Source organism: Zingiber officinale, chromosome 1A (assembly GCF_018446385.1).
Source record: "Zingiber officinale cultivar Zhangliang chromosome 1A, Zo_v1.1, whole genome shotgun sequence".
NCBI classification, from domain to species: Eukaryota; Viridiplantae; Streptophyta; class Magnoliopsida; order Zingiberales; family Zingiberaceae; genus Zingiber; species Zingiber officinale.
Window position 1 is genome coordinate 44,300,469 of NC_055987.1, and position 26,126 is coordinate 44,326,594.

At 38.7% G+C, this 26,126-nt stretch overlaps 1 protein-coding gene across 5 annotated transcripts; it reads right to left on the reverse strand.

Moving 5' to 3' along the window:
• Nucleotides 1–373: 373 nt before the first annotated feature.
• LOC122023980 (protease Do-like 8, chloroplastic) lies at nucleotides 374–25,892 on the reverse strand. 5 transcript variants are annotated; one of them, XM_042582478.1, is made up of 15 exons: nucleotides 25,538–25,892; nucleotides 24,241–24,368; nucleotides 21,366–21,451; nucleotides 21,169–21,267; nucleotides 20,917–20,983; nucleotides 20,594–20,669; nucleotides 20,399–20,468; nucleotides 8,800–9,017; nucleotides 7,684–7,751; nucleotides 3,290–3,369; nucleotides 2,179–2,265; nucleotides 1,959–2,066; nucleotides 1,760–1,838; nucleotides 1,631–1,683; nucleotides 374–671 (listed from the first exon to the last, which is right to left on the reverse strand). In XM_042582478.1, the coding sequence occupies exons 1-14, from the start codon at nucleotides 25,684–25,686 to the stop codon at nucleotides 1,676–1,678; spliced, it is 1,323 nt and encodes a 440-aa protein (XP_042438412.1). In that variant the 5' UTR covers nucleotides 25,687–25,892; the 3' UTR covers nucleotides 374–671; nucleotides 1,631–1,675. The 5 variants fall into 5 exon arrangements, 4 of the variants coding, with proteins under 4 accessions (XP_042438412.1, XP_042438404.1, XP_042438398.1 ...); XR_006123274.1 differs by having other exon boundaries at nucleotides 1,631–1,838; nucleotides 25,538–25,891; XM_042582470.1 differs by having other exon boundaries at nucleotides 374–1,683.
• Nucleotides 25,893–26,126: the final 234 nt, after the last annotated feature.

Consider the following 26,126-nt stretch of genomic DNA (forward strand, 5'->3'; position numbering starts at 1 on the left):
ATTAATCAAATTAACTAAATACTCACCCCTACACATACCTACATAAAAAAACATTAACTAAAACTATTAAAACTCAGGCCGTTTGTTCTCCCTGGTTCGAAAATTTTAAATGCAAATTACTACTATCCTTGGATCCTTTCCAAGAATATCGTTTTGAAATAATTTTGAAATTATATGAGAAAGTAGCATGACTTGAACTCATTAAAAACCGCCTTTTGATAAGTTAAGATAAAAATGAGTATAATGAACACTTTTTTTTTTTCCACTGGTGCTTTATTTGAGAAACAACTTAATTTTCAATAGCCACCACCTTGTTAGGATCGATTCTTAGGTTTGATCATAGGCAACAACATTGGATAATACAACCAAGAAGAAAATAAAATCCTCCATAACAAATCAATAATATGATTTCGTTATACAATACAGAGAAATTCTATATCATCACTTTTGCCAATAGAAGAAACAAAAATAGAAATTCTTCCATAAGGATTATGACAGTAAAAATCATCAAAGTAACTCAACAGGTCTAGAATTCACTGAGCAACTCAAAATTGAACTACCTAAGAATTTTACATAAGCATTTCACTTTGCAATGATATGGATGCCCTGAGTGTCATAACACGCATGTAGTGTTTCAAGTTTCAACACCCACCAATCTTCTACTTGAGTTCCTGAAAAATATACATGACAAGATGAGAACATCAAAATGAAGTGAGGAAGACGAATAAATGGATCTCTTTGCCTGTAGGAGCTCAAGAAACTATCTGCTGTGGCAGTAAACGTATCCTTAAGAGTGGTAACTAATCTGGGATTGCCACCCCCGTTGATAGTTTTGCAAGCACAAGACTTGTCTGAGGACTTGTGGAAGGCTACTGAATTGGCAGGAGAACTCCGGGAGGGGTGCCAAAAGGTCGAACAGAGTCAACGAAGGGTATAATTGTAGGGAGTGGTTTGGTTCACAGAAGACTACCATAGGAGAAGGGAAGGTCACAAATGGGCAAAATAATTCACTTGTTTTGAGCACAATTCATTGCCCCCCAAAAGCTCCCATTTTTTCATCATCCAATATAAAATTTTCCCATACACTGAAAAATGGGGAAGACAAGTTTTCCAAGTGCACATTTTACATGAAAATCAACAAAAGGAATCATTCCTCAAGTTATAACATTCCATTAGTATAAGGAGCAAACCTGGTGCACAAAGCTCCCGTTATGCGGATCCCAGTGAAGGATCCATTATATGCAGCTTTACCCTGCTTCTTGTAAGAGGTTGTTTCCAGAATTCGAACTCGTGATCTTTTGATCACAAAGCAACAACTTTACCGTTGCGTCAAGGCTCCCCTTCTAGCATTCCATTAGTATAAGGAAAAAAAGAAAGGAAATGGATCATTCTCCCTTTCATTTCATTCCACATAATTTCATTCCATTAAGCCCGTACCAAATGCACCTTAGAAAATTTGCCACAGGGTTTGATGTATTAAACCATCATTAAGATTGGACGAGTTACCAAAAGCAGAAAAAGAAGCATGCTGCCTGATCAGTGGTATAAATTAATCAAGAAGCTCTTTAATTGTAGTCATGCAATGCCTTTTCTTTCTCAAAATGAATAAATTATGATAAAAAAAACTTGCCTTATTTTCTCAAGATGACACAGGAAGATAGTCCAACGTGGAGGGTTATTCATCTAAAACCTCATCAATGATAGACTCATCAGATGCCTGTCTCCTCCAAAACCAAAGGCAACTCCAAACTCTGATTACCTCTCTGAATCTTCAGCAGAACAGTGTCACCAACATTATATTCTTCAAAAGCCTTTAAAAGATCTGCTCTACTTCGGACCTAGAAGAATTATCCCATTTATAAGCAAATCTAAATCACAAGCATTATCGCCAACACAAGAATCTCATTTAAAAAACAACAAAGTGAAAGAAATCTGAAATTCTTGAAATGAACACTTACAGGTTTATCATTTACCGCAACAATGATATCCCCAAGAACGATGTTACCAGCAAGTCCTCTAGTAGTAGGTAGGAGACCTGCTTGGGCTGCAATGCTATTACCAGGAACCTGATATGCAGAATTAAGATCCATAATTACCTTATGCCTTGAACTTTACTAAATTTCACTCGATGTATGCAGACAATATTGCCAAGAGTCCCTAGTTCATAATTAGATGTACCTGAAGTACAAGAGCTCCATTTCGAACATTAAGTTGATTAGCAATTGGATCTGGAGCTATCTCAGCATTCAAACCAGCACGCACAACCTTATATGACAAGGTGATAACGAGTTACAAAAATAACTGGATCAATTATGCTCCAAGAAAAGAATATATTTACTAACCAAATCAAAAGGAGCAGTCAAACAATATGTCACTCAGATTGTTGGTATCTTAATCTCTTATTTATCATTTGATCCAAGAATAAAATTAAATGGTGGTAGTTTCTTTCATCTCTCACTTTATAATCTAAAAATAAATGATACATAATAAAAAAAAAGATCATGCAAGACTAGTTCCACATTTAGTGTTTCATTCTAGCGTTCCCCCCAGTATAAACATCAATCATGCCCATCTTGTAAGCAAAAGAAAACGAACTAGATTAAGTGGTAAATGAACAAGCTAACATGTTAATCTTTAGAATTGGAGATGAAATTCTCATTCGTCACAGTCGACTTCAAATATGTTTTGTTCACTTATGACAAATTAGATTTCCAACAAGTTCCATGGTGGTTTGATTATCAAAAATGCATAAACAGAAGATCAGTATGATAGAATGAAAAGTCCATCAAAAGTGCATAAAACAACATCATCTCACTTGTGTAATACAAAACTGTGCTCTGTGCTGCATTAGAATGAACGACAACACTTTATTCCTTACTTTTTCATGCAACTAAAACCCCACCAAAGTATCATGAATTAGATCCGTGATCATGTTAAACCAACCACATAGTTTATATCTGAATATGACAATAGAAAATGATTGGATTTGAACCTCTTATCCAACACTTATCTCATAAGGGTGCATTCAAATAACAAAAAGCAGAATAATATGAGGAACATAGTGAATATCTAATGGACAAATTCCATAACTTAGGTTGTGATGCTCTAGGCTGATATGACTTCAATATTAATCATATGCTTCCACTCATTAGCAATATGACCCTACCTAATTGGAGGCAGTAAAACTTGACCCACGAACTGATGGCAAAAGTATTCCTTATTAGAATAAGACTAGGTAAATAGCAGCATTGAAGTGCACATAATATCAAAATTGATAAAACCAACTAACCTTTCCAAACTGGATTAGCTGAGGGACAATCCTTAGTACAGTTGAAGATGGGATGGCAAAGCCTACACCCGCAGAAGCTCCTGCAATATGAATAATGTTTCATTACCAGTTCACATGTCCAACAACCAACAACACCATGCAGCTAAGTGAAGCAATATAGTTCTGGACCAATAATAAGTCTCTGCTCATGCTATTTTAAGCATTTACTGAGTGAAATTACATAAAATTTGCATTTCTAAAGCCTCTCATATTTGAAAATCCTATTAAGCATTTATCTTTTATCAGCATGAGCATTCAAATATTTCTGATACCACATTGACATAGAACAAGGACAGAACCAAGCCTGAAGAAATTTTACACAATCTTATTGATTAAAAACTAAAAATTTTATAGACATTACAATTTTTACAGACTCAATTCTAACAAAAACTAGGAAACAAATAAGAAAATTGAGAAATACAATTATCCTCATTACTACCCAAATTGATGGACCAAAATATACTAACTACCAAACAACTCAAATTAGAATTCAAAATTCAAATATTGTTTGATTAGATTCCTTTTTTACATCATACATTCAATAAGTTGGAAAGGGCATGGTGTAATAACATTATTCTAGTTTGTAACCACACTACTTACATGTACATACAAGACTGAGGAAGAGGTAGCAAGTCAATAGTTTGTAATGACCATGTCCAAGAGTATGAACAAAACAAAGATAACGATGAACCCAGTGGTAAACACACAACTAGACTACTAATGGTAAAGAGATAAGGAAACATATACACTTAAGGATAGAGAAGGGACAGTATCACAAGGTAAGAGCATCTTCCCATATATGTGTTTCTATGCATGTTACGCATCATTGTGTGTAATGTCGAGATAATGTTCTTGCAATTTGCAATCCCGTTTTTGATACAAGAACAATATGTTCTTGCAATTTGCAATCACATTTTCTATACAAGGACAATAACATGTGGTTTAATGGATGACACATTGAGAAGCATAAAACTGAGAAAGACAAAGATTACACAAATTCAAAGACATTCTCAGTTGGCACAAGTTAATAGACGCAGAAAATTATTTCTTTGTTTCATAACAGAAAATTTTAAATACATCAAGAACTGTAGTGTGAGATTTAACACCATAAGAACTGTAGGCACATGATACAAAGGTGCTCATCAATGAAAGCCATAAGATAGTGAAAACTAAGATTAATGGAAATGGAGCAAAGACCACAAATGTCAAATGGACAAGACCAATTGGAAAAGGTTTCCATTTAGTAAAAAGCACAAAAAGGTGTTTGGCGAGATTACACCTCACATTGAAACTTGGTGAAGGTGGAAAGTTGACAAACTGTTATACATAATATATAGATGACCAAGGTGGCAATGTCTCTAATAGAAGGTGATGCTGGAAGTGGTAGGAGTGATAAATGATATAGAAACTGGATCAACAAGGAAGTGGACTCTATCAGACTGAAGACCAACACCAATTATTTACCTTCTCAATAGATTCTTTACACACATTCAGCATTTTAAAAGATTACATGTGTTGTTTATGGTTTTTAATGAATAATTAAGGTCATATGAACTATCTATGAATAGCAAAGAAATAGTATTTACCTAGTCTCTTAATCAATATATGTGATTCATCAAGTAATAAACAAATGATATAACATAGGATTTAAAAAAAAAGACAGCCCGGTGCACGAAGCTCCAACCATGCGGAGTCCCGGGGAAGGATCCATTGTACGCAGCCTTACCCTACTTTTTGCAAGAGGCTGTTTCCAGGATTCGAACCCGTGACCTTTTGGTCACATGACAACTACTTTACCGTTGCGCCAAAGCTCCCCTTCTGATATAACATAGGATAAGGATGCAAAATAATTAGTGATTAATTGTCACGTGAGAGCACAAGAGTTAAGTTTAGGGACCTTAAATTTGACCATAGAAGCAGTACATGTGTGGAGTGGACACATACTTGAATGTATAATGGGATGAACAAAAGTACTGAACAATTTATAAGATACGATAAATTAAATAGTAAGTGTTATTGGAGAAATAACTTTATTGGAATTTCGGGAAAATTTTAGAAATTTTTCGGGATTTAACAGAGTCTGTATGACACGTTTAAGGGGATGAATCGATTAGGCTTAGAGAAAACCTGTTTAGAATATCCCTTAAGTGGGAATTGATTGGGTTCATTAAGTATAATCTTGGATTTAATTAATCTAGGTTAGATTTATAAAAGCCTAAGTTGGGGTTATTAAACCCTAAGTCCATTTTGATTCCTTCTACTCCACCCGACTTAGCCCTTTCCTGACGCCATCTTCCACCCAAACGCCACTGACGCTGTCTCCCCTCCCGCGACGTCGATCGCCCGACGCGGAGCCTCGCTAGTCTCCTCAGCTAGCCTCTCCTCCCTGGATGACAACCCCGACCAGGAGCTGATCCATGCGGTGGCAGCCCGCAAGATCCACCGAGTCGTGCCCTAGCTTTGGGCAACACCGCCATCGCCCTCCTCTTCACATTGCTTGTGCCCTAACCCGACCCGGTCAATCATCGCTTCCTTTCCTCCTCTGCCACGGGCGACAACAACCCACCTCACCGACACCGTCGATCGCTCGGCAGCTGCTGTGGCGTAGCCATCGGTTGCCACTCTACCGGCCACAAGAAGGTACGATGTGCCTTCTCCATCTTTGCCCTTCCTTCTGTCCGATCGCTGGCCACAGAATGTTATCTGATCAGCACGTTTGGTTGCAGATCTATAGCTGCAGTGATCATATTCTCTACTAGATCTCGACTATTACAGTAAGTCAGTGATTCCAGAGGTGGTGAAGGCTGCTTGGGTCAGATTTGCCACTGTCGGAGGGGAGGCTAAGCTATTGTGCTGTAGAGGTAACAAATTTAACCCTAGCAACATATTTGGTGTCTTGAAATGCTGGATTTTTGATTTGGGGATCTGATTTAGTGGTCAACTGCCTCCCCTAACTTCGGCCACCAATTTCCGGCAGCAACTTCTCCGGTCATGAGTTAGCTGAGGAGTCTCCAGATTTGGGTGAGTTTTGGAAGGTGAATCATGTATAAATCTATTATAATTTGATTGTGGAATGTTTAGAGGGATTTGATCGGGTTAAGGATAGGGTTAATATATGATTGATTCTAGGTTGAAATAATCAGGGTTTTCTAATCTGTTTAGGATTAGGGATCGTTACTCGATCTACAGTAGATCTAGGTTTTGATCAGGGTTCTCGAATTAGGGAGTGACCATGCAGTGCATATACATATAATACTGTGTTTGCATATGTTGTTGTTGCATTGTATTCACATGTCTGTGATATGTTACATATGATTAAGATATGTGTTGTATGTGTGTTGACATTGGCTTACTTATTGATAGTATGTATATGCCATACATGTTGCTCTTGTAATTATGAGCAGTACTATTGCAGATCCTCACTTACACCTGACTTTCTATTACATGCTTAGTATATGGGTTCAAGTATGGACATTTATTATGATATCCCTGTTGTTCATGTTATTATTTCCCTATGAGACTGCATACCTTTGAATCTTTAGATATATTATGTTCATGCACTATCTGTCTTATACCTGCTGAGTCATTTGGACTCACCACCCCCATTTGTACTTTTATTTTCCCCGGTTAACAAGTAAATGGTACAAGGTCACTTGGAGTATTCTGGTTGTCAGTCTCACATTACATCCGAGGACAGTTCTTTAGTTTTGCTTCCTGTTTTACTTGCATTATGAATTTGTGAACTTGACGTTGTAATAATTGGACTTGGTTTTGGAGTTTAGCTCTGTGGTTCCTTGTATTTGTTTTGTTATTGTTGTGTCAAGTCGGGTTGGCTCACAATCAGTTGTTTTGGATTTATATGTTTTACGTTATGCCTTCCGCAGTGTGTTTGATTCCCGCCGTGTGGGCTGCATACTATACTACGTGGTTGTGTTTGATTCTAGTCGTGTGGGTTATAGATACCATAGTTGTATTGCCTTGTAGCATTATATCTAGCTTAAGGGGAGAGATGTTGTCTGTTTGTCCAGCAGAGACTCCTCCGGGGCGTGACACAATTAGTTACAGCGGATGATGTTATGGAGTTAGTTAATGGTGAGGTAGCAATAATCACTACCATGAAAGGTTTTCTCTAAAAACATTGATGGATGGTTAGTATATCCAAAAATTGTCCATATCTACCACATCTACTACCTCATGCATCAGCATAAGCAGCAACCTATGAGAAAACAAGCTGCAACTACATAGTCATAAAATGAAAATGCCAGAGGAACTGACCGCACACAAAATAAAAAAAAAAACACTGACCGCAGGATTTTTGGAAATTTCAGAAAGAAAACAAGCATCCAGAACTTCACCTGTGTTCGTGAATATTGCTGTGTTGATCCCAATCATGTTTCCTTTTGAATCCAGCAATGGGCCACCACTGCCAAATGTCCATTCATGTTATCAACTCCATTTCCAGCAGTGATTGTTGATGAGAAATGATAATTCATTCAGCTAACAAATTTTTGCAGAGAAAAAATTACAATCAAATTCATATCAACATGAGTTTTGACATAATTTACCATTCACTTAATATACAGATTTAAAACTGACCACTGAATTTATGCATACTAAGTTACTAACCCTGACAATCACTACAAAATTGAAACTTCTTCCCATGCTTGGTTTTGTGAGATCTTACAAATGCAACACAACAAAAATTAGAGGGTGGGCATGAATAGAGAAACAATAAGAGCAGATTAGCCGCCAGCTTGTAGAAAGATAAAACAATTACAAAACAGATTAAGTGGCAAAGGGCAACAATCTTCAAAGAGATGGAAAGAAAAATCTTGGACTAATGAGCTGGACCATAATCTCTCAAAACAAAGGCATCCTTGTGAAAAAATTTCTAGCATTCTAGTCATTGAACCAGAAAGTAGAAACAATATATATGTTATTACATTTGCATGTTTATACTTTATAGAACTAGTCAACATCATAATGTATTTCATGCCAATATGGTGGCAAAAAAAAAAAAGACGAATACGCTCGCCCCCAGCGCCCCCGCCAACCCGTCCCAGGGCCAACACAGAGGAAGTAAATCACGGGCGGCTACTAGCCTTTGGAATAGTGACTAGCACATAAGGGAGGCATTTACCTCGGGTATTTCATGCCAATATGAAATATATGCTAGAGGAATTTATCTATTAACATTAAAGATCCTATAAAGATGGGCTAATTCTTATTTCGTAGACATAATATATTTTCCTATTATCTTACAATATGGACCATGAAATGGAAGGGGAAGAGACAAAAAACTAACTGGTTAACTTGTTGGACAATATAAAGGATGCTATAAGTTTGCCACCCATACCAGTGGATCAAGGGACCAGTAACAATATGGACTGAGAAAAGTTGGGGCATTGGGAAATTTTTGTAATTTTTATCCAGACATTTGTATGAAATTTTTACTAGAAAATTGAACTTACCTATTCCCTGGGTTAATGGCTGCATCTGTCTGAATGCCACCACCAATTGTTGCTCCAGTTTTGCTAGAAATATCTCGATTTAACCCACTAATAACTCCAACAGTAAGAGTATGATCAAATCCAAAAGGATTTCCGATTGCTAAGCATTGCTGCCCTACTCTTAAAGATGATGACTGGCCCAAATTAATTGGCTTCAAAAATTCTGCAGGCGCATCCACCTGTGTCAATGACACATATAGAAGGCTGTTGTTACATGGAAATAATTTATTGACATTCTACATAGAGAAAAGAATTAATGAGTTGAAGTTAATTAAAATCTATCGTTCGACTAATTAGAGTTCGACTAATTAGAATACTTGCAAACAAGCACTGACCTTGCGTTGAGAAAATCTAATGAATTTGGCAAATAGCACACACCAGCACTTGATTTATAAAAATATTAGAAAAAAAAAAGGATAGCTCAGTGCACGAAGCTCCCACCATGTGGGATCCCAGGGAAGGATCCATTGTACACAGCCTTATCCTACTTTTTGCAAAAGATTATTTCCAGTGATTTAGAAAAATATATAGAAAATTCAAAACTATAAGACACTAAAGTTTGAGTTTAGAAAACACAATCAATTTAAAAAATAACAAACTCGTAGTACCAAACTAATATTCAACGGTACCATCAAGCAATTGATATTGCATTATAATGGTTTGTTTGACCAACAGGGTTTTAGAGAAACCACAACCAAGCAGCCTTCACAAATTCTAGATTAGCTATTTATCGACTTTACCAGACAGTTTAGACAAGATTCAGAGAATCAAATATGATGCATCTCATAATTGTGATAGTTTTCACAATTCTTGAAGCACAAGGATATGATCAATCCATGAATCTCTCATAAATTTCTAAGGTGGGTTCCTCATATCCACCTCAATTCTTTGACCTATGGCAATTATTGGAGCAAAAGGTGAAGCCGTCACGTTAGTGGCCCTTCCAGGGCGGCCTCACATTCTCTGGAAGGGGGTAAATTACAGGGGGCATTTGCCTTAACAGAGTGGCCTTTTGCAGGGGACCTATGTCAACTATGAACTCATGGAGTGGAGATAAATCACAAGGATTGAATAACAAACCAATCCCTGCATGGAAAGGCATCCATGCAATGTTAACTTTCAAATAAACAAAAAGTTAACAAACAAAATAATTAGATAAGCAAAACACCATCAAACTTTTTGAAAACAAATTTTCAAACAGTACTACAAACAAACATAGATAAAATTGGGATGAATAAAATAACATTATTCAACATAAAAGGTGTTATGTACCTTATATAGCCCAGCAATGCAAAACAAGAGAAAATAGATCAGATGGGGCTACAACCATTGTTCTGGCAAACTACTTTACTTTGCCCTGAACCACAATACTAATTATGTCTATAATGGAAACCAAGATAGAAAACTGAGCTAGACTAGGAGGTTTAGAGAAGCAATCAGCAGGTTGGCCTTCAGAGTTGGTAAAATGAGAAGAGATCTTAGTCATCACATCTCTAATAAAAGATGATCAACATTACTATGTCTTGTTCACTCATGAAGTGGATTGTTGATAATAAGATGCCAAGCTAGTTATCCCAGTCTATTGTCATAGGACTTGTATGATTGAAATCATGTTCCTCCAACAGTGTGTAATCAAACCTCAGAAATTGGGTGAGTTGGAACTATATTTTGCTCAGGCATAAAAGTGCATAATGACACTTCTTTTGCTATGTGACTAAATTTTCATCAACCTAGGAGCAATATCCTGAAGTAAAACTCCTACAATGCGAGAGATTAGCATAAACAAATGACTGATATGACTGAATGTCCATGTATGACCATCAAAATCACCATCTTCATGCTGGCTATTGTTGTTATGGCCTTTAGATATGGATCGCGTAATGGGATAGTTTACCAGCTGATTGGTGGAATTAATTTTTGTCTTCTTGGTTTTACGACTTGGACGACCTATGGTGGTAGAGATAATTTGAAGCTCATTGGGACTTGGGATTAGAGAACCTCTCGATCTACGAATCAATCTTCTTGGTTTGATTTCCTTTTTGTAAACTTAGTTGTAATCTTTATTGCATTATTTTGGTCATTTAAATACAACTACTAACGTTCCTTCTCGACAAAGAATGAAAACAAACACTGAATAAGAAAGGTTTTATTCTTACTAAAAATAAAAATACTAGACTCAATTCTTCTGAAAATAAAAGATACTCGACTTAAATAAAATCAATTACTATAGCTGAATCAATTCTTTTGATATGCACCATTCTTTCTAAATCTGTCGTACGTGTGTTTCTTATATTTGATGAGCTTCATATTCTCTTTTGTTGCATGGGCTTACCTCCATCACAATTGCCCAGAAATACTTGATGTCTCAATTTAGTTGCAACCACTATCCCATTTTCCTCTAATAGATTCAGCATGTATCTTCTTCAAAAAGAAAAATCCCCATAGAATTTTAGTACTATCTCATTTTCATGAAAATAGTGAGGTTGGCATAGATCATTAGTAATAAACTGATTCTTTTTTCTTAAGCAATGCCTCACGACCAGTAACTAAAATATCATCAGCATAAGCAATAAGAATAACTTTACAAGAACAAGTTATCGCACAAACATATATAAAATGATCTACATTTGCACTCAAGTCAAACTTTTGTAGCCACCCAACAAAAGTTTGGAAAACATGTTCTAAGATTTTGCTTCAAACCATAATTTTCTTCTTAAGCTTAGATCTCCTTAGTGAAATCACCACATAGGAAGGCATTTTTAACATCCATTTTGAACATTTTCCAAGTTAAAAAATTAATGGCATGAATTAAGTCCAGCAAAAATTGAGAGAAAAAAAATTAAAATCAACACCAGGATGCATGCAAAAAAATTCCACGTCTTGATAGTAGACATCCACTAAGCATATGTACAACCTTTTGATAAGACAAGGAGAAATAGCTAACAATAGATTACTACTCACCATAACAAATTGGGTAAGAAGTTAATGGTGATTTACCTTTACAAAATGAAATAGGTGTTAGTGCAATTAGCCTCCAAAGTTTCGATGTTTGACAATACACCTAAGTCTAGTCAGTTTGACCAAGGGTGTTATCCAAACATGACCTGATGTTTGGATGTGAGTGAAGTGACCAGATGACTAGTAAAGACAAGTCTAGTCAGGACTAGATGACTAGCAAGGGAAAATCGCAACGGGAAGTTAGGCGGATGAGAAGGTTACCGAGTGACTAGTTCTAACTAAAGATTAGGTAAAGGAAAGTCCTAATTGAATATTAGGCAAGTGAGAAGTCTACCCAATGACTAATCTTAACGGGAGGATAGGCAAGGGTAAGTCCAAGCGAGTTTGGAGAACTAGAGGCTTGGCAAAGGGAAATCCTGAGGAGTGAACCTTAGGTGGTGAAATCCTAAAGAGTAGACATTAGGTTGTAAAGTTTTGGAGGAGTTGACTCCAAGTAAAAGATAAGCCTAGGTAGACTTACAGGATCAAGCTAGATTACTTACTTGTGTTTTGTATGGCTGTTTTGCAGGAGCCTAGAGCCGAAAGCAAAACATAGAGCAAACAAATGCAATCGGATACAACTGGACCAAGTTTGGGGTGAACCGGACTTGACTCGGGTCTAGCCGAACCCCAACTGGTTCCCATCGATTCAGTAGACCAAATGGGTTCGGTAGACCAATCCCAAGGATCAATAGACCGATTGGGTTCGATTGACCAGGTTTGAGTTCAGACTCAAATTGGTGACTTGGCTTGGTTCAGTCAGTTGGAAAAATCGGTTTGATCGACTAACTAGGTTAGGTTGACCAGATTGTTGAGTTGTCAAAGAAGTTGACATGGAAGCTTTTGTGGAAAAGATCATGTTCAACTTTATGATTAGTGTTCAAAGCAAAACCTAAAATCTCGTGTTAACGGAACCCCACGAGTTAGGCCTTTATATAGAAAAGAAAATATATACCAAAAAACTCAAATACCCTTTTACTTATTCTAACACTCCTCCTCAAGCTTGAGAATATAGATTATATACACCAAGCTTGTTACATATGTAGTCAATCCGGGGACCTCTAAGTGATTTAGTGAATATATCTGCTAGCTGATCATTTGAATTGACAAAGCTAATAGATATTTCTCCAGATATGACTTTCTCTCTGACAAAGTGACAGTCAACTTCAATATGCTTTGTTCTCTCATGGAAGACTGGATTTGAGGCAATATGCATAGCGGCTTGGTTGTCGCATATGAGTGACATTTGTGTAACCTCTCCAAACCTTAGTTCCTGAAGCAACTGCTTTAACCATATAAGTTCTTGACTAGCAATAGCCATAGCTCGATATTCTGCCTCTGCACTGGATCTTGCCACAACATTCTGTTTTTTTACTTTTCCAAGAAATAAGATTACCTCCGACAAATATACAAAATCCAGAAGTGGACCTTCTATCAGAGGGAGATCCTGCCCAATCTGCATCAGAATACCCTACGACTTGAGTATGTCCTTTGTCTTCATATAAAAGACCCTTTCCTGGTGCACCCCTGATATATCGAACAATGCGAGTTACTGCATCCCAATGTTCTTTGCATGGAGAGCTAAGAAACTGATTTATTACACTCACTGCAAATGAGATATCCGGACGAGTGACAGTAAGGTAGCTTAGTTTCCCTACCAATTGTCTATACCATTCAGGATCTGAAAGGAGCTCCCCCTGATTTGGTAGGAGCTTGACATTAGGACCCATGGGATTGTCGACTGTCTTTGAGTTTAACATTCCTGTTTCTTCCAGAATATCCATTGCATACTTCCTTTGGGATATAATGATCTCATCTTTAGACTGTGCCACTTCTATCCCTAGAAAGTATTTGAGTTTGCCAAGATCTTTTGTCTGGAAATGTTTGAAAAGATGTTGTTTTACTTGTGAAATTCCAAGATGATCATTACCTGTGATGACAATATCATCAACATAAACCACTACATAGATGCAACCAGTAGATGAGTGGCGATAAAAAACAGAATGATCAGCCTCGCTTCGAGTCATGCCAAACTGTTGAATTATGGTACTAAATCTACTGAACCATGCTCTGGGTGACTGCTTGAGACCATATAAAGATTTCCGCAAGCGGCATACAAGACCAGAAGACTCCCCCTGAGCAACAAAACACGGAGGTTGCTCCATGTAGACTTCCTCGAGCAGGTCACCATATAAGAATGCATTTTTGATGTCCAACTGATGAAGGGGCCAATGGCGAATTGCAGCAATAGACAGAAAAAGACGCACAGAAGACATCTTGGCAACAGGAGAAAAAGTGTCGTCATAATCCAATCCAAATACCTGAGTATAGCCTTTAGCGACAAGACGAGCCTTAAGCCGATCAACCGTGCCGTCTACACTAACTTTCACCGTAAACACCCATCAACAACCAACCACTGACTTTCCAGGAGGTAGAGGAACGAGGTCCCAAGTCCCACTACTTTGTAGGGCACTCATTTCATCAAGCATAGCCTGTTTCCATCCTGGATGGGCAAAGGCATCACCTGCAGTCTTCGGAACAGAAACAGACGACAAGAAAGACAGACAATAATAATAGGATGGGGAAAGACGATGATAGCGTAAACACCCATCAACAACCAACCACTGACTTTCCAGGAGGTAGAGGAACGAGGTCCCAAGTCCCACTACTTTGTAGGGCACTCATTTCATCAAGCATAGCCTGTTTCCATCCTGGATGGGCAAAGGCATCACCTGCAGTCTTCGGAACAGAAACAGACGACAAGGAAGACAGACAATAATAATAGGATGGGGAAAGACGATGATAGCGTAAACACCCATCAACAACCAACCACTGACTTTCCAGGAGGTAGAGGAACGAGGTCCCAAGTCCCACTACTTTGTAGGGCACTCATTTCATCAAGCATAGCCTGTTTCCATCCTGGATGGGCAAAGGCATCACCTGCAGTCTTCGGAACAGAAACAGACGACAAGGAAGACAGACAATAATAATAGGATGGGGAAAGACGATGATAGCTTAAAGAAACATAGTGAGGAGAAGGATTACGAGTGGAACGCATACCCTTTCGAAGTGCAATAGGAACATCAGAGTCAGGAGATGGGACCAGAGGAAACGACGAAGGACTTGGCTCCAAAGATGTGCCCACAACAGTGTCAGTGTTGGTCGGCGGCAAAGCAGAACGAGGACGACGTTGATAAACCTGCAAAGGAGGAGACGAGGCTGGAGGTGATAGAGGCGCCTCCGGAGGATAAAAGATAGTCACTGGTGCAGGTGGAGAGGGAGAAACCTCGGCCTGTGAAGCGGAAGAACCAAAAAAAGAAACCGACTCAAAGAATGTGACATCAGCAGAGATGAAGTACCGACGAAGAGTAGGGGAATAACACTTGTACCCTTTCTGAGACCGTGGGTACCCAAGGAAGACACACTTATGAGACCGAGGAGATAGTTTGTCAATGCCGGGATCAAGAGCATGAGCAAAACAAATAGAACCAAAGACCCGAGGTGGCAGAGGATGAAGGGACTGATGTGGATAAAGTACCTGATGAGGTATTTTACCCTGGAGAGTGGATGAAGGCATGCGATTGATGAGATAACACGCAGTAAGTACGGCATCACCCCAAAATTGATGAGGGACATGAGAATGGAGAAGAAGAGTCCGAGTGGTCTCAAGGAGATGACGATTCTTGCACTCTGCAACCCCATTCTGTTGAGGGGTATGAGGGCAAGACGTGCGATGCAACACACCATGAGATGTCAAGAAGGTACGAAACTGAGTATACAAATATTCGCGTGCATTATCACTTTGTAAAGTTCGAAGAGAAGTACCAAATTGAGTTTTTATTTCAAGGAAAAAGGATTCAAAAATAGAAAACAATTCTGAGCGATCCTTCATTAGATATAACCATGTACAACGGGAAAAATCGTCTATAAAAGTAACAAAATACCTTGACCCAATTGTAGAAGAAACACGACTCGGACCCCAAACATCAGAATGAACCAAAGCAAAAGGAGACATAGCCCGACTCTCAATACGAGGAGAAAAAGAACTACGAACATGCTTACCTAATTGACACGACGCACAAGATAAAGACTCTAAGTGAGAAAGACTAGGATGTAACTGTTTCAACTTATTAAGACTTGGATGTCCCAACTGAGCATGAATAAGAAGTGGAGATGCCACCGCCGAACCAACAAAAGAGGGTTGTTGAAGCCGATATAGGCCATGAGATTCACATCCGAAGCCAATCATCCTCCCCGTACTCCGGTCCTGTAAGGAAACAGACGTGTTAGTAAAAGAAATGACACAATCAAGAGATCGAGTAAGGTGACTTATCGACAATAAATTAAAGGGAGCTCCGGGAACATAAAGAACATTATGAATTGAAAGAGATGAAGAAGGATGAACAATACCAATACCCTGTGATTGAGTTTGGGAACCATTGGCCATGGTGACCATTGGTAAACTACCAGAAGTAGTGAGAGAGGAAAAAAGGGATTTATTACCAGTGATATGATCGGTGGCCCCAGAATCAAGAACCCAAGGACCCGAAGAACGAGATATGCCAGCAAAGGAAGTACCAGCGTCTGCAATGGTAGCAGTGGAACCCGAAGCCTGTCGATCCTCAAACCATTTCAGAAAGTCAGTATAGGAAGGTGTTGAAGTCGAATCAGGAATTCACTGTGGAGTGGAAGCTGAAGGAGCAACAGAACTCTGAACAATCTGAGCAGCACGAGGAGGACGACCATGCAAACTCCAGCATTTATCAATCGTGTGTCCCGGTCGGTGGCAATGATCACACCAAGGTCGTCCTTTACCACCCTTGCGAGGTGGAGGTCCTTTGTGTCGAGAGACCAAAGCTGACGAGTCGACAGGAACAGAGGAAGGCATCGTCAAGACTTTGGCCTGGACACGGAGAAGAGTCGCCCAGGTATTTTCCATGGTAGCTTCTGTGGGGCTGCCCAGGATCTGGTCACGGACATGAGAATAATCCGTGGGCAGACCATATAAAGTCAAAGACATAAAAAATTTCTTCCGATTTTCAAGCTCTTCAACAGGATCGGCCGCAGGTGGGAGCAGTTCATTGAAGTCACAAAGGAGGCTAGAAACTGAACCCAGATAAATTGACATTGAATCCTTAATCTGATTGGCGTTGAGGATGGTCATGAGATCTTCACAGACTTGATAGAGTCGCCGAGAGGTGTTTGTAAAGAGTTGTTGAGCTTGTGTCCAAACAGCTTTGCAGGTTTTGTGAGTACGGAAGACATTCCTAAGAGATGGATGGATGGTGGCTCGGATAATACAACATAACTGAGCGTCGACCTTCTTCCACAGAGAACGATCGACGTCTTGAACATCTTCTTCAGTTTGAGTGAGATGTGTCTCATAACCCTGTCCAACAAGCCAAAGCTCAATGTGAGATGCCCAAGGGATATAATTTTTACCATCCAACTGCTCGGAAGAGAGAGGTGCAGTGATATGGTTGGTAAAGATTGAAGTATCTGGTTTTGGGACACTAGATGTAGCCATGAATAGAACTGTGAACCCGGCTGTTGGAATATACGAAGTGAGGAGGAACAGGAACTGATATTAGTAGCTAATTTGGAGCGGATATGCAGATATAAAGAGTGCTGTTAGGTTTGCTGACGCAGAGGAAATCAGCTGGAGTTGGATTCCAGCCGGTGTGCCGGCACTTGGGAAGCAGGAGGCTGCAGGCACTTGAGAAGCAGGAGGCTGCAGGACGCCAGGCCGAGGAACCACACACAGAATGTCACCTAATAGCTGAGTCATGAGCACAATAACGAGCGCGCAGAGGAAACTCAAGATCAAGATCGCAAAAAGGCGGAAGGAGATTAAGATCGCAGCGACGGCGGCAGTGACGTGGAGGAAGAGCACGTCGCTGGCTAAGGGATCCTCAGCGACTCGGGTACCAGAGGTATTCAGAACAGTCGTACCTGAGAAGAGGGCGTGATCAGCAGTGCAGGCGCGCCTGAGGGCCGGGTCGATGTTCTCCTCGTCCTCCTCAACGCGGCTAACTCCACCGACGAGGGCAGGCTTGGGAAGAGAGGCTCGAAGCTCTGAGAAAGCGTGCGCCGACACCGATCGAGGCAGCGAAGAAAGCTGCTAGCCAGTGGTGAGGAAGAAGAAGAAAGCCGGCGGTGGGAGTTGTCGCGAGCCCTAGCCGCACGATCGAGGAAGAGGTCGATGCCAGTTGGCACCGGTGAGATCTCGCGTGGAAGGAGTCGACGAGAGGAAGGAAGCGGCGCTCGCTCGCTGCGGAACCTGCATGGGCCACCACGAGAGAACTCGCGCGGCGCTCGCTGCTGGAGAGGCCCGTCGCGCGGCAGAAGAAAAAAAAAAAGAGAATTCGGCGCGGGGAAGAGAAAAAGAAATTAGGGTTTTGGCTCTGATACCATGTTCAAAGCAAAACCTAAAATCTTGTGTTAACGGAACCCCACGAGTTAGGCCTTTATATAGAAAAGAAAATATATACCAAAAAACTCAAATACCCTTTTACTTATTCTAACAATTAGGATGAGGATAAGGATAAGATAGATGATGTGGATAAAGATAAGGGTTGATCCAGATATGGTTTCATCCAGATAAGAGTTGATGCAAATAAGGATATGATCCAACTCTATAAAAGGAGACGAAGACTCTATATTCAAGTACAACAATTCCATACTTCTCTTCTAGCGGTGCACTACGCTCAGGACTTTTGAACACTACAAGTTTGCTTTGATTTATTGTATTTACGCTTTAATTTATTATCTTTGTGTTTGATACAAATATGTAAGCGGTATCTCCGCCTCCGAAAAAATCCGAAAAGGAGGGCTTGGATGTACTGACCCTGGAACCAAGTAAACGCTTGTATCTTTTGTTATTTTTTTTATATTTCCGTTGCTAACTCTTGTGATAGAACAAACACACGACGAAACAAAAAACAAGCGACAAATCGAGATTCAACAGGGTTTTGTTTTATAGACACTGTGCTTGTTAAGATACTAGAGAAATAGGTCTACATACACCAACTGTATACTTATAATGGAACAGTAGAGATGGGGTTGGAGGTGAGGGGTTCAGTGAGGGTTGGTGACAAGGGGCTCAGTGAGGGTGAGTGGAGCAGGTGACAATGACACAGATTAGTTGAGGAATAGGAGAGTGATACATCAGCAGGCATAAGAAGAAAATCATAACAGCAGTAGCTCTTTTTCAACTTGAGAATAACTCAATAAAGATGCATAACCAAATTTGGTGTTAGCTTATTGTGAACTGGTTCCAAAGAGTAAATAAAACAGACCCCAAAGACTTGTGACATAATAGGAAAAGAGATCCATAAAAAAATCAAAAAGAGTTAGATCATCAAGAGTTGACAAAAGGGATGGGTAAATGAGAGAATGATAAGGAATGCTATCCCCTTTCTAAATGTATGGACATATCCAAATGAAACATCATACTGAGCCACACTGAAAATGTAATGGTTCTTTCATTTGGAAATCTCAAAGATGATTGACAGACTGAGATAGAAAGTGATGGCATGACAGCAAACTATGCAATAGATAGGTGTTTGAACTTTGGTCTCATCTCTCTAATTGATTAGAGCAGCCACAATGAAGCAATATGGGTGAGAACTTGACACAATCACCTCTCTGCATCAATGAGCATCACGAGCAAAAAGTAATGAAGCAAATGTATGCAAGAGCAGTGTGAAGGACATGGACAAGAATATTGGAATTAGAGGATGATTAAGCTATGTTATCAATGATTGAACACTGTGAAGTCATCAAGGGAATCCAAAAACATAGGCAGCCAAAACAATGGATGGATAAAATATGAAATAATATATGACAAGTCAACAAGTTCATCTTATTTTCTGCGAAGAGAAGCAAAATCATCCTGAACTAGTGGATCCTCTTGTTTTGTCTCATACTAGAACATTAAACATAAAACATTTCATATCTCCTTGGTTGTAGAGAGAAAGTTAATGGAGGAAGCAATGATCTTTGGTAGCAGATATCAAATTATCATAAAAACTTGAAGGAAAACCAGGAGGATAAAATCCAAAGGCTAATAAATAGTGAAGAGAAAACCTTTTATTTCCTTAAGAAAAAATATAAGAACGAAATCTAGGGTTTAGGAATAACACAACTCCATGCTCTAATCATAGCGAGAGGGCTCTAATCATAGGGAGAGGATGAATAGGGAAGAGAAAAAAAAAATAGAGTGGTAGAGGGATAAAAGGGGAATACAGAGAAGTGAGAAGCTGACCAACAGATGTGTGTGTGTGTGTGTGTGTGTGTGTGTGAGAGAGAGAGAGAGAGAGAGAGAGAGAGAGAGTTGGGCAGGTGTAAATTTGAGGAGAGCAACAATGGTGGTGGAAGAGAGCAAAAGTCTCTAGATTTCTCTAACTAGAGGAAAAGTGCAATTGAATTAACTACAAAAGTGAAAAATTATATAATATATACAATGACTAGAAAAACAATTAATAGTCAAATAAGTAAACCTAAGACTGATTAATTAACATCAAAAGTGCAATAAACCCTTGAATTTATATGCACAATCTACCTTCAAGACAGCAAGGTCTTTAGCACGATTTGCTCCAACCAGTCTACCCTCAAAAGTCTTCTGTAACCTTCTAAGAAATGAAGATGTTGATTATGATTAATGGATAATAATTATTAATAAGGTTCATCATCTCACACTAATTGATAACAAACAATGAGTTGCTATTTTTACTAAGAATTAGGCAAGATATTTCACCCTTCAGCGACGAGAATGTTCACACGTGCAACAACTTGACCGGGACCTGGGCTCCTTGAAAGAGCATTGCCAACCACTTGAATTGGACATGAAAGAGATAAGAGCAAGATGAACAAAAAGAAACTGTATATAAGAAAAGACATAATGCCACAATAACTGATTCATCCATCAATATTACTAAACAACAAAGTAGTATTATTTTAGAATCCAAATGATAGGAAAAAGAAATAAATTTTTAAGGGGACAACTTGCACAGTTGCACATTAATTCAAATGCTTCCATCATATTACCTATCAATGCTCTACTATATTGAGAGCTCTTACCATGATAATTTGTCACAATGTGACCATTATTGTCCCAAACAACTCCCGAACCGTTTCCTTCAGGCACCTAGAAAGTAAATACTGAGAAAGAATCATATGAAACCTGCTGTAATCAGCTCGTAAGATCATTAATTTGTGCAATATCTGCAGCTATTCAAATTATAATAAATATGCTAAGACAAAAATTTTGTGGGGCAATCTTAGCATAGGACCATCCTTCAAAAGAGAATCTACAAAAAGGAACTTCTATACCTCAATAGAGCCAGTTGCATTAAGTCGTGGTCGTAGTGTTACATCAAAGATGTTAACGACAGAGTAAGTGTTCTTCTCAAAAATCTCCACAGTTCGTTCCTTTCAGCACAATATGAAATGAATTAGCAGAGGAATACAGGATAAAGATCAAAAACAACTGTGTGAAATGGCAGCCATAAAAATGTTAATATACATACTTCGGAAGGAAAGAGCGGCCCAGATAAGAAAACACGAGAAGCAACATCTTCAGTTGTCACAGATGAGTCGCCCAGTGCATGTGCAACTATCATAAAAGAAGATAAAAACTATTTAGGATCATAATAAAATTTATTTGAGATAGATTACCAGCACAAACGTTACATTGATAGAAGGAGAAAAGACAGGCAGAACGAAGCCTAGAGAATCAATAAAGAATGAAGAAATTTGTTAACATTTGTTAGAAGAGCTAATATAATGCACAGTTCAGACAGAGAAAGGCAACAAAGCGACCACTGGTAACAGACTGAATCAGGGAGAGGTAAAATAATAAAACATTACTTTTAATCTTCATTTATGCACATTAGACAATTTCATAGATGATGTATTAAATTAGCTAATCTAATGCTAAATTTTACATCTATCAATAATACAATAATATTAACTATAATAGTTCTCAATTGCACAGGCATTTTACTTCACGTGATTTCATTTTTTAGGTGACAATAACATATGAGCTTCAATGGCTCCTTCAATTCTCTGCAATCTACAGTGTCTGTGGCCATTTTTATAATGAAAGCGAAGTACTTCTTGTTGTTTTTATGTTTCCCTGGGATCTGCATCTTATTTGCCTTCTGTTGCAGGTTCTCCCCATCAACTTTTTTAACTAGCTTAGCAAGTGAGACCATCGGTGGTGGGAATGAAATAACCTAATAGTTATCTTCTGCTCGTGATTATCCTAATGCTTCATGCTGTTTTGATATATGATTTTTGAGACGTATTGTGTTTTGACCTCATCTCTTTATCACTTCTTAGCTACAATGGAGTATTGATCTGCTCTTTTGAGCATCCGAGAGTTTTCAAGAAGACCACTAGGGTATTTTCTGAATTGAAGTCCTCACTGAATGCTGAATTGTAGGACCTGTATGTCAACCTCTGGAATAGTCTGATCTTTTGCAGTGGCATGTAGCAGCCAATAACCCGCAAATTCTTTCAGTTATCAACTACAAGAAAAGCATTTAAGCAAGTTGCATTTAAGTTGGGAAAAGCAAGCATTGGTATCTCTAGAAAACCCAAAACCATTTTGAGTGTTCCTCGAGAGGGATACAGTGAAAACCTTGCACATGGGCATCAGAAGCTACATAGAGAACCCTTTGGGATAGGTGATCCCCAATATGTTCCATTATTTCAATGGTATAGCTTGAATACAAGGACATGGGACAAAAAATCTAGATGTATAGGCCCTTATTTGATCTCCAAGATGAACAAAAATCAAAAAATCACTTCAAAAAACATGCCTAGAATGCTGCAACCATGGTGACTCCCTAACTCCTCTAGTGGAGCATCATTTACAACAATTTTGCAATGTGCAACATAATTTTAGAATCTACCTTTGAAATCCTCTGAGGTGTTGGGTTCTAGGATGAAAGCTCCATTTATGTCAATAAAATATTCAGGTTCATGTTCATGATAAGCGTGCCTCTCTCAATCATTGCTGATTGCCTCCTGTAGAAGAAGGGGAGGTTGCATTATTTGACGGTTGACCAACAAATGCATAGCAATGAGCCATCCATGGGCTAAAGTGGTACCATACTGTCAAGACAGGAATGCCCGTATACCAACTCTGAGATGTCAATAGACATCTACGTCTACTTTGTGAGGTTAGACACTTGAGTGTGATTCTGTTGTCAACATCTCCTTGGATGCCTGCCAATGACAAGCCATCATTGTAACAGTGGAGTGATATTGAGAAATGCAGGATCTCTTGTAGCTCACAAATACATCACAAATGTCACAAACATTGGGGGTGCGATGTTTAATGTCCATATTGGTATTCCATGGCTAGTTCTCAAATAGGTCCTCTTTTTTGTCTTGCTGGGGGTAAGATTTGAATTTGGTTTGACTCACCATGAGCCAGCGTCAAGTGAGTCCTTGAAGGAGAAGTTAGAAATGCAGAGAAAGAGTCCAGTGGGATCTCTCAAATTGCCAGTTGGGGATAAAGGGAATGCTAAGTGGTAAGAAAGATTAATTTCTCTGTTTTATGGAAATTACATTCTCTAGGAGCCAGATGTTCTTGTATGGCATCTCAAGTTTTCCAATCATGGCCAGAAACTATCATGGCCATGGGCTTCCTTGTCGTGACCCTTATTTTTCCAATAGTAATATTATCTTGGCAATCCCTCCTTGTCACCTCATTTGCGAGCAGCAAATAGAATAGTTTGATGGTCAAGGTTCTGATTTGCTGTCAAAGTCATCACCTATCAGTTAGGCAGGAATGCCATCTTAGATAAAATCTACACCCACCTCTTATGGAGGTTCCCTTCAAGGTCATCATCCAGGCTTGAAGTCAAGGAGCATTTACAGCCTGATCCCAACCCATTGCACCAGTCTGGCGTAAGAGGCAACCAACTTGTAGGCCCCATCCAGGCCTATGTTTATTAATATATAACATTTCTTGTATACTATGCCTATAACTTTTCTCGTTGGTGTATTAGCATACTATCCTGGTCTATATACTTCACAGTCAATCTGAACATTTTCAGACTGCAAGTCACCTAGCAAACAAATTAGATGGTGTACAACCGAGTGAAGAATTTGTAGGTATGTATTTTTAGCAGTGCAAAAAACTAGTATAAAAATTATTCAGCATTCCAAACTAGAGCTGTGATGATGAGAATTGAAGAACAATGATCGCGATAAAAAGTATATATGTGTGTTTATAGAAATGCATATTCAATTGTCCCAAACTATAGAGCTGTTATACTGAAGCATGATGCTGGTAAAAAAAATTACTTAAGTAGCCCCAACTACAAACTGTTGGGATGATGTACTGAAGCACATCATTTGCAATATCATGAAAATATATACAGTGACAACCTGAAAGATGCTTTGATGTGTGCAAGAATAGTGAGAAAGTTGTGGTAGAAAACAGCACCCGTCGGGTAGTGAATGGAAAAAGAGAGAGCATTGTTTCCGTGAGGTCAAGTGACTGCTCTTCAGTTGATCTAGAATATTAAAAAACAAATAGAAAATTACCAAGGGATAGGCAGAGAAAACTAAACATAAGAGTTTCAGAATCTGAAAACACAGTAACATTTTCCTGCAGATGTGTGCGATATTGTATACAAACTAGCCATCATGAATTTGAATACTGTGGCTCACAGAAGGCTGATAAGTTCTTCAATTTGAAAAGAATTGAGGCCTTAATATTGAAATCAACATGTCAAGGAAATAAGTCGTCCATAGAACATAAACAATCTAAAAGAACTGATTCAACTGCAGATTAATAGAGACAGTAAGTTTTTCGTAAATATGAAAAATTATACCAAGGTGTAAAACCAGGGTGTCTTTCCTAATAAATATTCAAAAAAAAAAAACATCTATATGGAAAGATTTTAAAATTTCTCTAAACACAAGTTAATAACTGAAGGAATCTCTTGATCCTATCAACCTCTGAAATACTATTAGCAGATGAGAATATAGTGCAATATACTACCTACTAGCAATTGATAATAGGAGTCAAATATTTGTACAAAGTAAAAGAAAATTAGAAAGCAACTATTTCTTAAATAACGCAAAGTAATATATCAATTAATACAAGCAATCCATGCATAAATTTTCATTTATCACTCAACATATCAAATTAGTCACTCTAAGGGATCTATAACTCACCTAAGAAATTCAAAAGTTAAGGTAATCTACATAACCTAGTCAATTTAGGTACCATGCCAGAAGTAACATGGATACAAATTGGACTTTATCACCTAAGCATATGTGGTCTGAGTATGTGATATGCCTACAACATTGCCTAAGCTTATGTACGCACGAAAGCATCATAAGCAACTGCTTTTTATAAAAGGGTAATTATTATGCAATGTAATATTGTTTGGTTTAAGAAACCGCCCAGAATTTCATTTCAATAAGCTATCTCCAAAAAGGAGTTTGGAAAATGAAAAGTTATAGCAAAAGAAAAATGTTGTCTCCGTGCCTTTCGGACTTCTCCATGAAACGAAGATTATCTTTTACATGAAGGATGATCGAGCATTAGCGCACGAACATTATAAAAGATAGATTATTCCCAAAACAAATATTTCCATTAACATCCTGATGCATAAGTGAAAGCTAAGCAACTCGAGGCATAAGCAAGAGCTGGGCCAATATCTACAAGGTTTACCTAGAGGCAAGGTGGAGGTCAGGAGCTGGCGCGGTGGCTCGTCGCGACGAGATGGAGGAGACGCTATTGCTGAGGAGCTCTCGCCGGCCGACGCAACTCGGATCCCGGAAAACGCGGAGTGGCGGTCGATTGGAAGCCAACACACTCATTTTTAGAAGAAATCAAAACCTTCTTCGGAGATCGCAGAGAGAGAGAAAGAGAGAGGAATGGATCGGAAAAAAGGGCTAGGGTTCGTAAATCGTACGGGAGAAGAGAAGACTTGTGCGAGTGGATCTGTGGATATGGGTTCAATTCTATAGAACTTGGCGTTGCAGTGCCCGCAGATATTTTGGCGCTTTTCTACAACTGGTATTTTAGATTTTTTGAGAAATTTTTTATTCTCCCCTACCCAGTTGTACAATTTTTTTCTTTGTTTCACCACTTTAAATTCAATATTGCAATTTACCGTCTAATTTTCATATCCATTTTAAACTAAAATAAAATAATTCCAAGAACAAAGCGTAGTTGAACTTGAGATTATGTCTTAATAAATATTTATTTTTTAAATAATTATTATTCAAATTTATTTCAACAGTATTACCATTATCGT